This window comes from Aulonocara sp. 'chitande type north' Nkhata Bay, linkage group LG23 (assembly GCF_057382095.1).
Source record: "Aulonocara sp. 'chitande type north' Nkhata Bay isolate Kocher_YH1m ecotype deep benthic linkage group LG23, A_spYH_male_GT1.1, whole genome shotgun sequence".
In the NCBI taxonomy this organism is placed as follows: domain Eukaryota; kingdom Metazoa; phylum Chordata; class Actinopteri; order Cichliformes; family Cichlidae; genus Aulonocara; species Aulonocara sp. 'chitande type north' Nkhata Bay.
The window spans coordinates 31,636,881-31,651,094 of NC_141365.1; the positions used below are offsets into that span (position 1 = coordinate 31,636,881).

At 42.5% G+C, this 14,214-nt stretch overlaps 1 protein-coding gene and 1 long non-coding RNA gene across 2 annotated transcripts; one reads left to right on the plus strand and one right to left on the minus strand.

Annotated features, from left to right (window-relative positions):
- Positions 1–3,563: 3,563 nt before the first annotated feature.
- LOC147302216 (cystathionine beta-synthase-like protein) lies at positions 3,564–14,166 on the minus strand. Its single transcript, XM_086284611.1, has 15 exons — positions 13,987–14,166; positions 10,198–10,458; positions 9,757–9,863; positions 9,439–9,573; positions 9,262–9,341; positions 8,321–8,525; positions 8,103–8,194; positions 7,883–8,008; positions 7,681–7,765; positions 6,777–6,882; positions 6,578–6,655; positions 6,360–6,494; positions 6,098–6,206; positions 5,717–5,801; positions 3,564–4,352 (listed from the first exon to the last, which is right to left on the minus strand). Exons 2-15 carry the CDS (start codon positions 10,449–10,451, stop codon positions 4,219–4,221), a joined length of 1,731 nt encoding a protein of 576 aa, XP_086140737.1. The 5' UTR covers positions 10,452–10,458; positions 13,987–14,166; the 3' UTR covers positions 3,564–4,218.
- On the plus strand, positions 9,442–10,463 carry LOC147302217 (uncharacterized). Its single transcript, XR_015127351.1, has 2 exons — positions 9,442–9,952; positions 10,141–10,463. It is a non-coding gene; the product is annotated as an uncharacterized LOC147302217 (long non-coding RNA).
- Positions 14,167–14,214: the final 48 nt, after the last annotated feature.

Here is a 14,214-nt window from a genome sequence, read left to right on the forward strand (position 1 = left end):
CACCCGAAATATGATTATTTCAGTATTTCTACACACTCCAGATTTTTCAGATGCAATTACTGTACTTTAAATTCCATACTATTTATTTTGAAGCTTTGGTTTTGCACATCAGTTGCATTATTATCACCCTGCTGAGCATTATGTAAATATTTAAAGTCAACAATGGCTGCAACATTAAATAGATATATACACACGTCAATTAATTAATAATTAGAATCTAGTAATGCAATGCATATGATTGTGAATATTGTCATTGGTTGGTTTTGACAGTGTATGTAAAGACCACCTAACACTACTGAAAAAAATCACACTTATGGCCACTTCAATAGGTACACTTGTTTAACTGCTTGATAATCCAAATATCTATTCGGCCAATCAAATGGCAGCAACTCAACATGTTTCTGCATGAGTAAACGTGCCTTGTTGATATCAACAATTATAGGAGAACAGCCAGACAGCTTCCAGCTGATACGAAAGCAACAGTAACTCAAATAACCACTTGTTATATGCAGAAGACCATCTCTGAAGCAGCAGAAGACCACACTGAGGCTACATGTCACACAGGCTCTCTAGATCTGGACAATGGAAGATTGTAAAAACATTGACTGTTCTTGGCAGTCTCAAATTTGTGAAATTCAGATGAAAGTATCAGAATTTGGTGTAAATAACAAAAACAGATCCATCCTACTTTGTGTGAATGGTTCAACCTGCTGTTAAGTGGTATAATGTCAGGGTGTGATGCTTTTAGTGCACTTTTGGTTCCTTGGTACCAACAGACCACTGTTCAAACATCGTCACAAAGCTGAAGTCATCTAAAACTACTTTCTTGAATATGAAAATGAGTTCATTGTACTCAAACTGCCTCCACAGTGATCCAGATCTCCATCCAATAGAGCAACTTCTTTGTAAGGCCAAGGAGGATGCCTACAGAAGTGGTGACAGGGCCCTGTACAAGCAAGCCAGGAACACACTGACCAAGGAGATCAAAGCAGCTAAAAGCATCTACTCCCAGAAACTGGAAGAACGGCTCTCAGCCACCGACCCTGCGTCAGTGTGGAGGGGCCTGCAGGAAATCACCAGCTACAGACGCGGCGTCTGTACTGCCTTTGATGCTACATTCTTTAGAGCTATGCTTGTAGCATTCTGCCTGTTAGCTTAGCACAACAACAACAACGAAAAGGCGCTCTCTCACCCAGGAAACACACAGTCGCAGAAAGAGAGAGAGAGCGTCGCCCTGTAACCATGGCAACCGTAACGCTGCCGCCTGGAACGAAAGAACGTAGCTGTCAAACAAAATCCAAACAGTCCTGACCCGCGACAAAATGAAACAGGAAAGTACCGCAGTGTTTATTTCAACAAAGTAACTGTATTCTGAATACCACCTTTTTAAACGGTAACTGTAACGGAATACAGTTACTCATATTTTGTATTCTAAATACGTAACGGCGGTACATGTATTCCGTTACTCCCCAACACTGCAGACGCCCCCCCCACCCACTATTGAAGCAAAAAAAAAAAACCTGGCCAACGAGTTAAACACTTTCTATTGCAGGTTTGAGACGGACAGACTCTCACGCCCCACCCTCCCCTCCCCAGGGACATTGCTTCAGACATTGACCCCCAACACACCTTCCACCTCTCCCCCCTTCACCCTGCCCCTCCCCAATCAAGACTCAACGACCACCCCACCCTCCCCAATCCAGACTCAACGACCACCACCACCCTCTCCAACCCAGACTCAACGACCTCCCTCCTGCTTCAAACGCTCCACCATCATCCCTGTTCCCAAGAAACCCACCATCACAGGACTGAATGACTACAGACCTGTCGCCTTGACGTCTGTGGTCATGAAATCCTTCGAACGACTGGTGTTAGCCCATCTGAAAGACATTACAGGCCACCAGCTGGACCCTCTGCAGTTTGCCTACCGGGCAAACAGGTCGGTGGATGATGCAGTGAACATGGGGCTGCATTACATCCTGCAACACCTTGACCGCCCGGGAACTTATGCCAGGGTCCTGTTTGTGGACTTTAGTTCGGCTTTTAACACCATTGTGCCTGAACTTCTTTCCTCCAAACTCTCCCAGCTCAGCGTGTCACCAGCTACCTGTCAGTGGATCACCAGCTTCCTGACAGACAGAATGCAACAAGTGAGGCTGGGGGAGATCACCTCTGAAACCCGGTCCCTCAGGATTGGTGCCCCTCAAGGATGTGTCCTCTCACCACTACTGTTCTCCCTCTACACTAACGACTGCACCTCCAAGAACTCGGCTGTCAAACTCCTAAAGTTTGCAGATGACACCACTGTCATTGGCCTCATTCAAGATGGTGATGAGTCTGCATACCGGCAGGAAGTTGAGCGGCTGGTACTCTGGTGCAGTCAGCACAATCTGGAGCTGAACACTCTTAAGACTGTAGAGATGACAGTGGACTTCAGGAGACATCCCTCAACTCTGCTCCCCCTCACCATATCAGACAGCCCTGTGTCAACTCTGAAGACCTTCAAGTTCCTGGGTACAACCATCTCCCAGGACCTGAAGTGGGAGACCAACATCAACTCCATCCTCAAAAAGACCCAGCAGAGGATGTACTTCCTGAGACAACTGGGGAAGTACAGTCTTCCACAGGAGCTGCTGATCCAGTTCTACACTGCGGTCATTAAGTCTGTCCTGTGCTCCTCCATCACAGTCTGGTATGGAGCAGCCACTAAACAGGACAGGAGCAGATTGCAGCGGACTGTACGGGCAGCAGAAAGGATCATCGGCATGCCCCTGCCCTCCATCCAGGATCTGTACCTCTCAAGAACCAGGAAACGGGCAGGGAAAATCATCACAGACCCCTCACACCCTGGACACAGACTTTTTGATCTGCTGCCCTCTGGCAGACGGTACAGAAGCCTGCAGACCAGGACCACCCGACACAGGAACAGTTTCTTTCCCCTCGCCATCTCCCTTCTTAACAGTTGACCTGTCACACTGCTCCCACTGCCAGACTGCAGCTGCACCTTATGTACATTTTGTAGTATTCATTCCACCTCATTCATTTCTGTATTTTATGTATATAAGTTTAGATTTGTTATTTATAGTTGGTTTACACAGCTTTGTGTATGTATGTGTAATGTGTATATATAGACACGTGTGTGTGTGTGTGTGTGTGTGTGTGTGTGTGTGTGTGTGTGTGTGTGTGAGATTTACATTGCTGTGCTTGAGAGCCACCATCTACCGGAACCAAATTCCCTGTATGTGTCTGCACATATACTTGGCCAATAAACACGATTCTGATTCTGAACTTTGGGATGTGGTGGAACAAGAGAGTCCAGTCATGGATGTACAGGTGAAAAATCTGTAGCAACTGTGTGGTGTCATCATGTCAACATGAACCAAAATCTCTGAGGAAAGTTTCCAACACCTTGCTGAATCTATGCTGTGAAGAATTAAGGCAGTTCTGAAGGCAAAGTAGGTACAACCTACCTAACCTCATTCCTAAGTTTCCCTAAGCATCTTTTTGTTTCTGAATATTTTTTTCCTCAAATTGTGACAAAGGGAAAAAAGAAGCCACACTGCTACAGAGTGTAATTTTTATTTAGCCTTATACATCCATTAAGGAAAAATGATGTCATAGAAAAATATTTTCTCCTAGACACTGCAAAGATTAAGTAGTCCAGACTACTTTACACTTGAATAACACCATGATTATATTCAGATTTCACATTACCTGACATGGATTATTCTGTGTACACACAATCATGAAATCAGCATACAGCGAGCAATAATGAAAATATAATATGCATATTTTACACATACACACAGCAACTCCCATAATAAATGAATTGAATGTGACTTTTGTATTCCTGTCTGGTATACAAAGCCAAAGTGATGATGTAATCATTTACTTTCCTCGCAGCCTCTCTTCAAGTCCGATACAAAACAATAAAAGTCTACACACTGTAACAAAACTTATAAAAGATTCGAGCACTACAGGCTTGAGCAATAATAACAACCCCCATCATAAGCTGACAGTAGAACAAAGTATTCTGCTTATTACACTTCAAGACTCAAGGTCAAACATACAAAAATGATTCAAAAAGAGAGAAATAAGAGCCAAACTCAAACCAAAACTTCTAAAAAAACTTTCTGCCATCTTTAAGACACTAAACTAAATGTCAATGTGTTTGTCATTCTAAAGTAAGAAATGTAAAGGCTTGTAGTGTCTTTGCTTTTAATTCAGCTCATCGGTGGATTCTGACATGGAGCGCTCCTGCCTCTTCCGGGCTGTGACGAAGTTGAGCAGGTCGACAGCTGTCACCACCCCGAAAACCATCTGCTTTTTGCTATGAGAGCCATCAGTCAAGTCTGGTGGAGGACAAGGAGTAGAAAAGATAGTATCAGAGCAATTATTAGTCTAAAGGTTTTAACTCAACTATCAAAGTGTTGCAGTGCTTCCACTAAAAACTTTAAAAAAAAACCCCAATAACAATAATAATAATAATAATAATAATAATAATAATAATAATAATAATAATTCCTACAACTGTAATGTAGGACTCTGGCCACTAGGGGGCAGTGGAACAAGCCAAGTGGGCTCTTTAAACTTTTCAATATTCTGTTGGAGTTGTCTCTTTAGCTGCCAAATGGACAGTCATGTCCCTTAGCCATTTGATGCTGAGGATCCAGTATGCAGCATGGTCACATACTATTGTCAGTATACGAATGTAAATGAGACACATGCAGTATTCTAAATATGCACGTGATATGTCAGTTAGGTTCAACATCAGCAATATTACACTTACACATGTGTATCAGCTGACACGTAACAGTAGCTGCCACCTTTCTGGAGTTTATTTATTGCTGTCAGAGCTCCATTTTACCAGCAACAGGGAGTGCTCATGCCAGAATGTGCAGTATGGGGTGGGGGTGGGGGTGGGGGGGGGGAGAATAAATAAATGTAGCTGATCACACCACATTGTGCGCCTTACTCGCCATCTAAAGCTGATTACGATCAGTGGCAGGTATACTGTATTTTACAGTTCAACCTTTTTAAATTAATGCCTACTTGGTCTGTGTAACCACTCCGACAGCCATATGGGGATGATAAAAGTTGCACAGTGCAAGTTTGATTGATAGGTCTGTTTGTCCATCTTTGATCAATTTAAAGATGCAGAATTGGTTTTATTATGAAGCTGCTGTGCAGGAGGAAAAGAGGAAGACCACAGAAAAGATTGCTTATCCTATTTCACTACACCCTTCAAAGGGTTGGTGTGACAAAGGAGGATGTTAGGTGTAGGGCCACTTTTAATGGGTGCAGCCAAAGGAAAAAGATAAAGATTGAAGATTCCTTCTCAGCCTGCACATTTTGGATTTCAATACTGAAGAAAAAAAAAGCCTGCTTAAATGTAACCTTGACAAAGCTTGCTGTTTGCTAAATTGTCTCTACTTGGACGGTCAAGGTCATCTAAAGCCTGCCCCCAGATTCTCACACTGAGCTTGTGCATCTATACTCAAGCAAGGAGCAGCAGGAAGCGGATATACTGAGCTCACAGAGCTGTTAAAAATGTGGTTCTTGCAAATACACAAACTCAATGTTTTTACACATTGAATCACTAACCCCTGGTCATAGTTTAAACGCACAGATTGTCAAGACTTATATCCACAGACAACAGCAGCTCAACCAGCCACAGCACAAACTTCTGGCAGTGTGTGTGCATTGCTGTACTCACATTGGATCTGTTCGTGTACCACCAGTGCGAAGTGGTCAATCTCCAAAATCGAGGACAACTTTCCCAAGTTGTCAGTCAGTGTGATCTGAATTAAAATAAGAGGATGTGCTGAAGATATAAAGATACATAGAAATATATAGATATATACACAGCTGTCACAACATCTGTCACAGTAAAACTTTCTGTATACACAAAGAAATGGAACAGAACATAACACAAATTTGTCTTTTTAGCACTAAAAACAAGTCTTATTTCAAACCCCAATTTTCTAGTTCAGCAAGTTTACAATCTTTTTTTTTCTCCCTACCTGGAGATCATCCTCAGCCAATCAGAATCAAAAGAGTAGTCTTTAAAATCCATTAAATTTCCAACCAAACTAACCTGTTTGAACTGCTTGTAAAGCACTTTGCTGACAGGATCTGACAAGTTGATCTTCCCTGCAAGGATCGAAGATAGCATGTTGCCTAGAGTCACCATGCCCAGGATCAATCTACACACAAAAACATAAACAAGAAGTGAAGTTAAAGGTTAGTCAAGGATAAGGTTTTCAGGGTCTAAAACACAGCTTCCAGGAATGTGTGAAGATCTAATATTCTGTGCTTTTCTGTTGTAAAGCTAATCTTTCTACCTATAGCACACCCACCCTGTGTCATCGACCACCGGCGCCTGGTCGAAGCCATTATGCTTGAGGATCTGGATGGTCTTTTGGCAGCTAACGGTAGGCAGGACAGTGAGCGGGGCAGACATGTTCAGGCACTGCAGCTTCAAGTTCCACCACCTGTGAGAACACGGCATGTTTAATGAGCGTACATAGAGAGAGACTTAAAAACTGGAGATTTGGTCTTTTTAAATGACACGCACCATGGTTTCTTCACCATGAGGTCCTCCTCCCTCAAAAAGCCCTTCTGGACCATCCACTTATCACTCAGGAACTTTGACCTTGAGGGGGGTAAAGAAGAAAAGATAAAGAAAAGACTGATCTGTGTTTACACAAAGAAAGCAAACAAATTGTCTGCATATATCTGAAGGACCTCTAGCACAAACATATATGGAAACTCACATGTAGTTGCGGATGGAGTCCGGCAGGATCACCACACAGCGCTGGCCCTCTTTCAGCTCCTTGGCGGCATGCACAGCTGCTGCCATGGCCGTCCCCGAGCTGCCTCCTGTTACAGGAAAAAGCAAAATGGTAAATGGCCTGTATTTGTATAGCGCTTTACTAGTCCATAAGGACCCCAAAGCGCTTTACATTGTAGCCACAACCACCCTGGAGCACACTGACAGAGGCGAGGCTGCTGGACACTGGCGCCACCGGGCCCTCTGACCACCACCAGCAGGGTCAAGCGTCTTGCCCAAGGACACAACAGCCAAGACTATCCAAGCCGGGGCTCGAACTGGCAACCTTCCTATCACAAGGAGAACTTCCAAGTCTTGAGCCACGATCGCCGGTAGGTTAGTTTGCCTTAAGTGGCACCCAGGTACCCACAACATCTTCCTCATGAAGCTTTTCCCTGGGAGCAAAAGTATTCCTGGAGGCTTTGTGCTTCTTCTGTTGTCTTGTATGCCAGTCAGTAACCATTCACACCCACGTCCCCTCGAATAGGATGAATTCTGCCGTTTGTTTATAAGGAGCACCTTCCTGTGGTGATCTACTGGGCTCTGGAGGAGTTTCAGAGCTTTAGAAACTAACCAGAGTGAAACTATGAAAAACATTTTAGTTCCACCTCCTGCCTGTCCTGGTTGAAGCAAAGTCTCTTGTGACCATCAGTGGTAGGATAAATCAAAAAATGAATGAATCGAACCAATCAGCATAAAGCTCCATATTGTTTTTCAAGGCCAATCACAAGTCACTACCTCAGAACAGGCCCTGAAATAAGTGCTGTGTGTTGGCCACTAAAAAAATAAAAAACTAATAAGTCCCAGGGTAGAAGAGCCTACCTAAATCAGGAACCACAAAGACTTACCGCACAGCAGGCCTTCCTCTCTGATCAGCAAACGAGACATGTTGAAGGACTCCTCATCGTTGGACTTGTACCACGTATCGACCACCTGGAAATGTTGACGGGGGAAGAAAAAAAAAAGTAATATTAAACATACGACATTACCATGCTCACTTAGGAGCATTCATGAAAAGGAGATGGGATTATAGACGCCGCTTGAACCAACCGATCTGTCGAGGACGGTGGGGATGAAGTCGTACCCGATGCCCTCCACCTCGTACTGGGTCTTATCGGTCTTGTTAAGCTCCTCTGGCTCAGCCAGGATTGAACCTTCAGGATCAACACCAACAATCTGCGCACAAAACACACCATTCATAAGCCACAAGTAGCTCAGCAGATATTTATCTGAAAAAAGAGGAGAAACATAATCTCAAGAAAGAGCTTACTTTGATATTTGGGCATCTTTCCTTCAGCTTGCGGGCGATGCCTGTGATCGTCCCTCCTGTGCCTGCACCAGCCACCAGCATGTCCACCTTACCTGTCAGCAGAAACACAGAACCTTGTTGACTTGATTTCCAGTGAACTTCTAAAGTGAGTTTTAAGGAAAAAGCAATAATGCCGTTGAAGAAGTTTCTGTAAATTTTACAGCTCAGGATGCTCGTACCTTCACACTGCTCCAGGATCTCCTCGGCTGTGGTGTCGTAGTGAGCCAGGGGATTGCTCGGGTTGCGGTACTGGTCCAGGATGTGCGAGTTGGGGATCTCGTTCTTAAGGCGCCAGGCCACGCCCACGTGAGACTCTGGCGAATCAAAACGGGCGCTGGTGGGCGTACGTACGATCTCTGCTCCGAGTGCTCTCAAGACATCCACCTGTCGAGAACATCTGACAAATATTAACACTTGTACACGATGGCCTGACTGCAGTGAGAAACACCGACAGGAATTTGTTCTTTAAAACATTCAAGATTCATTAGAATTAATAGATATGCAGTAAGCTTGAAGAACAGTAGTCTTTTTAAAAGGGTACTAATGTTTTTATTTTAATGTAATTTAATGAAAGCTACTGTGGAAAAACAGCTTGAAAAAAAAGAATAAATTAATAAAATAAATTCATTAAAAAAAGAAATTAAAAAGGAATACTGAGCTTGTTGTAATGTTCAAAAAATTGAACAAAAAACAGGAACAAATAATCAGAAAATATTATTAAAATCCCTTTAGAAACAAAACATAAGATATATGATTATTTAAAAAAAAAAATAAATAAAAAATAAAACAAGATAAGATATAATATAGACCTCAAACAAAAACTTTGAACATTTTGTACAAATGTACACTAGATTTATATTTTTGCACAGCTTTTAAAGATTGCATCATATGATGCAACAGCAATGCTAAAGCGTGACCTCTGCCTCTATAACAGGCTGCGATTTGCATACTTAGTCGCAACATTTTCAGGAAAAGCCCCTCTGAACAGAAACCGCACTTTTCTATCAGGAAATCATACCCTTCAATTTAGCTGTAGCAGTCTAGACATGTTTTACTCTGACAGAAAAAAAAACCTGCCATGTTTCTGTGAGTTGTGGTTTCTATATGACAGGAAATTCACCTTCTCCATGCTCATCTTCTCTGGCATGACAATGATGCAACGGTAGCCTTTCACTGCAGCAGCCAGAGCGAGTCCGATACCTTAAGGAACAAAAGAAAGAAGCAGATTTGAGTGGCATTATCAGCACAGGCTTTCGTGTATTTTTTCACACCAGCACAGGCGCATGCAGGGGATTACCAGTGTTTCCAGAGGTGGGCTCTATGATGGTGTCTCCTGGCTTGAGGATCCCGGCTCTCTCAGCGTCCTCCACCATCCGCAGACTGATTCTGTCCTTGACACTGCCGCCCGCATTGAAGAACTCGCACTTGGCCACTACACCAAAAAAAGTGTCACAATAACACATTAAAAATCACAGGAGCCAAATGAAACAATTAAGATACAATTGTGATCTGAAGAAACGCTCACACCCCAACCAGCGCTCACAAGTTTGCACAGTAACCAGGCAGACGTAACCAACTTCTGAATGTGTCTCGGCTTGAATGTGGTGTGACTCACATATTTCACATTTGAGTCCAAAGGCTTTGGGGATGTTGTTGATGCGTACCATGGGAGTGTCACCGATTTTGTTCAGGATGTTGGGGAGAATGGCTGGTGCAACAGTCCTGAGAGGAGAAGGGGAAAAAAAGAAGAAGAAACCTCAGCGAGATGATAAACAGAAGCGCCACGTCTGGCTGTGCAGATAGACTGGACGGTAATCACTTCTTTATCAGGCTAAGACTGTCTTTTATTGCTATCACTAGTGTGAGATAATAGCACCCATTTCCACTCACTTCACTGGTCTGAGAAGTCTAAACAACAACAAAAATAACAGCCTCTTTTTCAGAGCTTTAAACAAATAGTGTAACGCCTTTACGACAGTTTTTTTATTTGTAACAGCAGATCAATACAACAGTGCTGAGATGCAAGAAGCAGTGGATATCTGACTGGCACGCTGACCTTGAAACTTGAGTGTGGGGGGAGTCGGATTTTGAGGCTTCTAGGCTCCACGTGCAGCGGCTGGGAAGGTCGGGCCGGATCCATTTCCTTTCGGGAGAAGAGTTCTTTGTTTTGATCTGAATGTTTCTGGCTGCCTCCTGCGACTCCTCCTCCGTCTTCAGGTTCTCTCCGTTGCTGAAGCCGTGCAGCTTGCCAGCGTGTGGGCACACAGGGCTGTTGACTGTGGTCTCTTTGGATGAGGGAACTGATGGCATTGCTTAACTTAAGGGGAAAAAAAACAAAAAAAAAAACCAACTGTAAAGTTATCCAATTATGTAACACACTGTTCTTACAGCATGTTCTGATAAGTTTTCCTGCATCATCAGTGACTTGGCTGACAGCCAGGAAATTAAATACTTTCATAATGTTGTTTTTGACTGACACAAGCAGTAGTCTCCTTCTCTGCAACCTGCATCAAAGGCATGATGCATTTCTCTATTATTAACTAAATAGCTCCAGTTTCTACTGCTCATTTGGGCTCAAAATATTCAACCCTGTGAGTTTATACCAAGGAGATGGGCTCAATCCTTCAATCACTTTCTTTGTGTGACCTCGATTACTTTTTAGAAAAGTTATCACCAATAGTTTCGACAACTGAGGTGTATCTTACAGAAATAACTATTAAAGTGCAGTTTAAACCCTCTGAGCAATAAAATCCAATGTGTCATGTTTGTAAGTGGAACAATTTCCAAATGAAGGAAATCCGACCATCCAAGAACCGCATGAATGCATGGTAATGCTAAAATTTGGATGGGTTTCTTGTTGGATATTTGGACAAGTTTGATGCACGATTTTATGGCAACCCAACTTAAAGTTGAGATACTTCAGTCACAAGTGCTGGACTGATTATCCACAGCTGTGGAACCAGCTTTGGGAAGGACCCTCTCTAATTTTAAATTCTGCCAGAGCTTTCTTCCTGTTAAGGAAGGAGTTTTTCTTCACCACTGTCACAAATTACGTGATCACGGGGTGTGTCTGACTGTTAGGGTTTCTCTCTATTATTGTAGCATCTTTACCGTACAATATAAAAGGGCTATTTTTATTGTAAATAAGATAACCTGAAAAAAATTCCAAGAGATGACAAATGTGAGCTAAAGGACAATCTGTTAAAGCTTACATTCAACTTCACCAATCAGCAAACACAGTGCAAAGCAAACACTGAACCACTCCTTTCTTTTATTAATGCTGAGTGACATCTGCACTGCTAAAACAAATCCACAGCTCATCTCCATCTACCACCGCTTTTCAGTCTAGTCTAGTTTAGCCTAGTCATGACGAGAGGCCAAATTCTGCCCTTATCAAAGCTACGTGAGAAAGCAAAAGTGGGAGTAAGCAAGGGTGGGTGGGGCTGATAAAACTTCAGTTAATATTTCATCATTTCTTCTCCACAGGAAAAAACAAAAGCTTCTTTTTAGGGGGTTGGTAAGCAGTATTGTTTTTATAAATCATAAGACTGATTGCTGTTCCCACATATCAAGATTTAGACACACAACACCGACAGGCACGCATCCGTTTTGAGGATCTACAGAAAAGAAAATTACTGCTTTTCTCATTGTTTGTAAATGTAGTTAATCTAAACCATAAAAAGATTTTGTAATCAGTTATAACTGGTTATAAATGCTACTAATGGCTAACCAAATGTTAAGCATTACCTTAAATCTGAGTCGGGTGTTTAAGAGTCTGATGAGATCAAAGGGAAGCTTTAAATCCAGTCTTTGATCATTAATTTGACAAATAAGCTGGGTAATTAAGCACGAGGTGAAATACCTGACATGAACTTCAGCAATAACTTTCCAGGAAGAGAGCTAAACCACTGAGTGGCAGTTTGGCTAAACTGGCAGGAACAAAAGAAAGATTAGCTGGAAAACAAGTTACAATTTTAAAATTTCACTTGTAAATACAAGACAAACCTCAGTCACAGTCACAGCCTCTGCAACATGATAATTTGCCATTTCATGTGACGGTTATATGACTCCAAACACGAGAGCAGTACAACAAGAGCTTCTCAAACTTTCAGTACATTTTAATCTTACTACTTTCTGTCACTGTGATAACTTTTTAAGACTTTAAATCAATCAGTCAATGAGTTAAACAACAAAACTACAGAACAGAATAAAGTAAGATAAGTACCAGTTGCTAAGACTGCCACAGATTTACAAGCCCAACTTTTTCCTCTTACTACATCCTGTTGTTTCCCTCCCATCCCCCAGCTGCAATGGTAGCACATGAGGCTTCACTAACACACAGAGCACACACCGACAGGGCCAGCTGTTACAACGGGGCCCCTGTCTTTGACTGCAGAATGAGTTCAGACAATGTCCACAGGAGTGGACTAAACACATTTTCTTAAGCCTGCAGCTCCCTGCTCTACACGGAGTGGAGCAGGCTTTCACGCGCTTTTGTGGAATGTTGCCGTTACGATGATACATGCATTTGATCTGCTATCAAAATTTAAACAGAAGCACAAACCACCTACCCTACCTTTTCCTTACAACCACTGCTAGGCACACTGCTAATTACAGTAACACTTGCAACATCGATGCTGGCAAATGTGTGTGGTATGTGTCGGCCTTACAGGGTTTAACAGGGAAATATGATCCTCCTGGTGGAGGACACACACACACAAAACAAGTCTGAGCCAGGCTTGCAGGGCAAGAAAGACTTGAAAGAGGATTTGCCCAGCTTAAACTTAAGTTTGGTTTAATACACCATACTTCAGCCAAGAGTCCAATCCCTAATTAAAGGTCCCAGGCTAAAGAAACATAACACAAAAAATCAGAGTTTGGCAACATCGGTCCACTCTAATGAAAAATCCCCCCTCATACGTTTATCTGCTTTAAAAAGGAAAAAAAGAAAAGAAAAAGGAAAGCACCAATGGTATGTTCACCACTCTTGGGAGTCCAGTGGTGACTATGACTTGCAGCATCCCTTTATGGTTTGCAGCATTTAATTGCTCTGGCAGCAACAAACACAACCGAAGTATCTGCTTGTTGGCAATACAACAGCACACTATAGATATCCACTGAGCCATCACAAATGATGTGCCAATGCGAATAGCAGTAATGATGGCCATAGAAAGGCCGTATAAAGGTTCACCCACATGCATAACCTTTAATAGGACAGTGTAGGTCGCAGGAAAATAGTTGTTTTAGCCTCTTTTAATAAAACAATTTAACGATAACACTGAAGGCTATCGAAGTAAAAAAAAAAAAAAAAAGAAAAAAAGAAAAAAAGGAAAAAGGTTGTCACAATTTTCTGGGAAAAAAAGATTTAAGACAAAAAAAGGGGAAAAATCTCACTTGGCTGCATTGCTCAAAACGAACCAGAGCACGGAAACAGCATGATAGAAATAAACGCTGCGTCATTTGAAAATAATAGATGATGTGGCGGGATACAAAGGAGACAAACTACAAAAGGTAACCAAAAGGGGGGGAAAGCAAAAAAGCGATTAATTGTAAAAAAAAATAAAAACAAAACCCCCCAGTAATGCTTACATAATTTAATATAATAAATATAGGACACCGCAGTGTGTATGCGAACACCTGAATTATAACACATCGGCTGGAAAAGGTCCAACAAAAGCCTGAACTGCGCAGCTACAATGTTGCATCAGAACTGAGGAGCTGGAGGCAGCTTTCTATCAGCCCATGGGAAAATATAAATTAATTTAATTCGAAAAAAAGTGTGTTTAAATACGTCGGCTTCTCCTCGTTTCCATTCTCTGTGTCAGGCGGCTTTATTTTCACTCACCTGGAGATTTATCTTGAAATCTGCGAGAAAACTGTACTCCGGTACGACGAGCAGACGACTGCACAGCCTAGGGATCAACTTCCGACAAAGCAAGCCTTTAACGTGCCGACGCACGTGGACTAAACTGTATGGAGCGCAGAATTTTTAGGGAGACGCTCTTATTGGCTGCGGTGGGGGCGTCTGTTTGTGGGCTGTACGGAGATTTCTTTAAAAGGGGTTGAGGGGGAA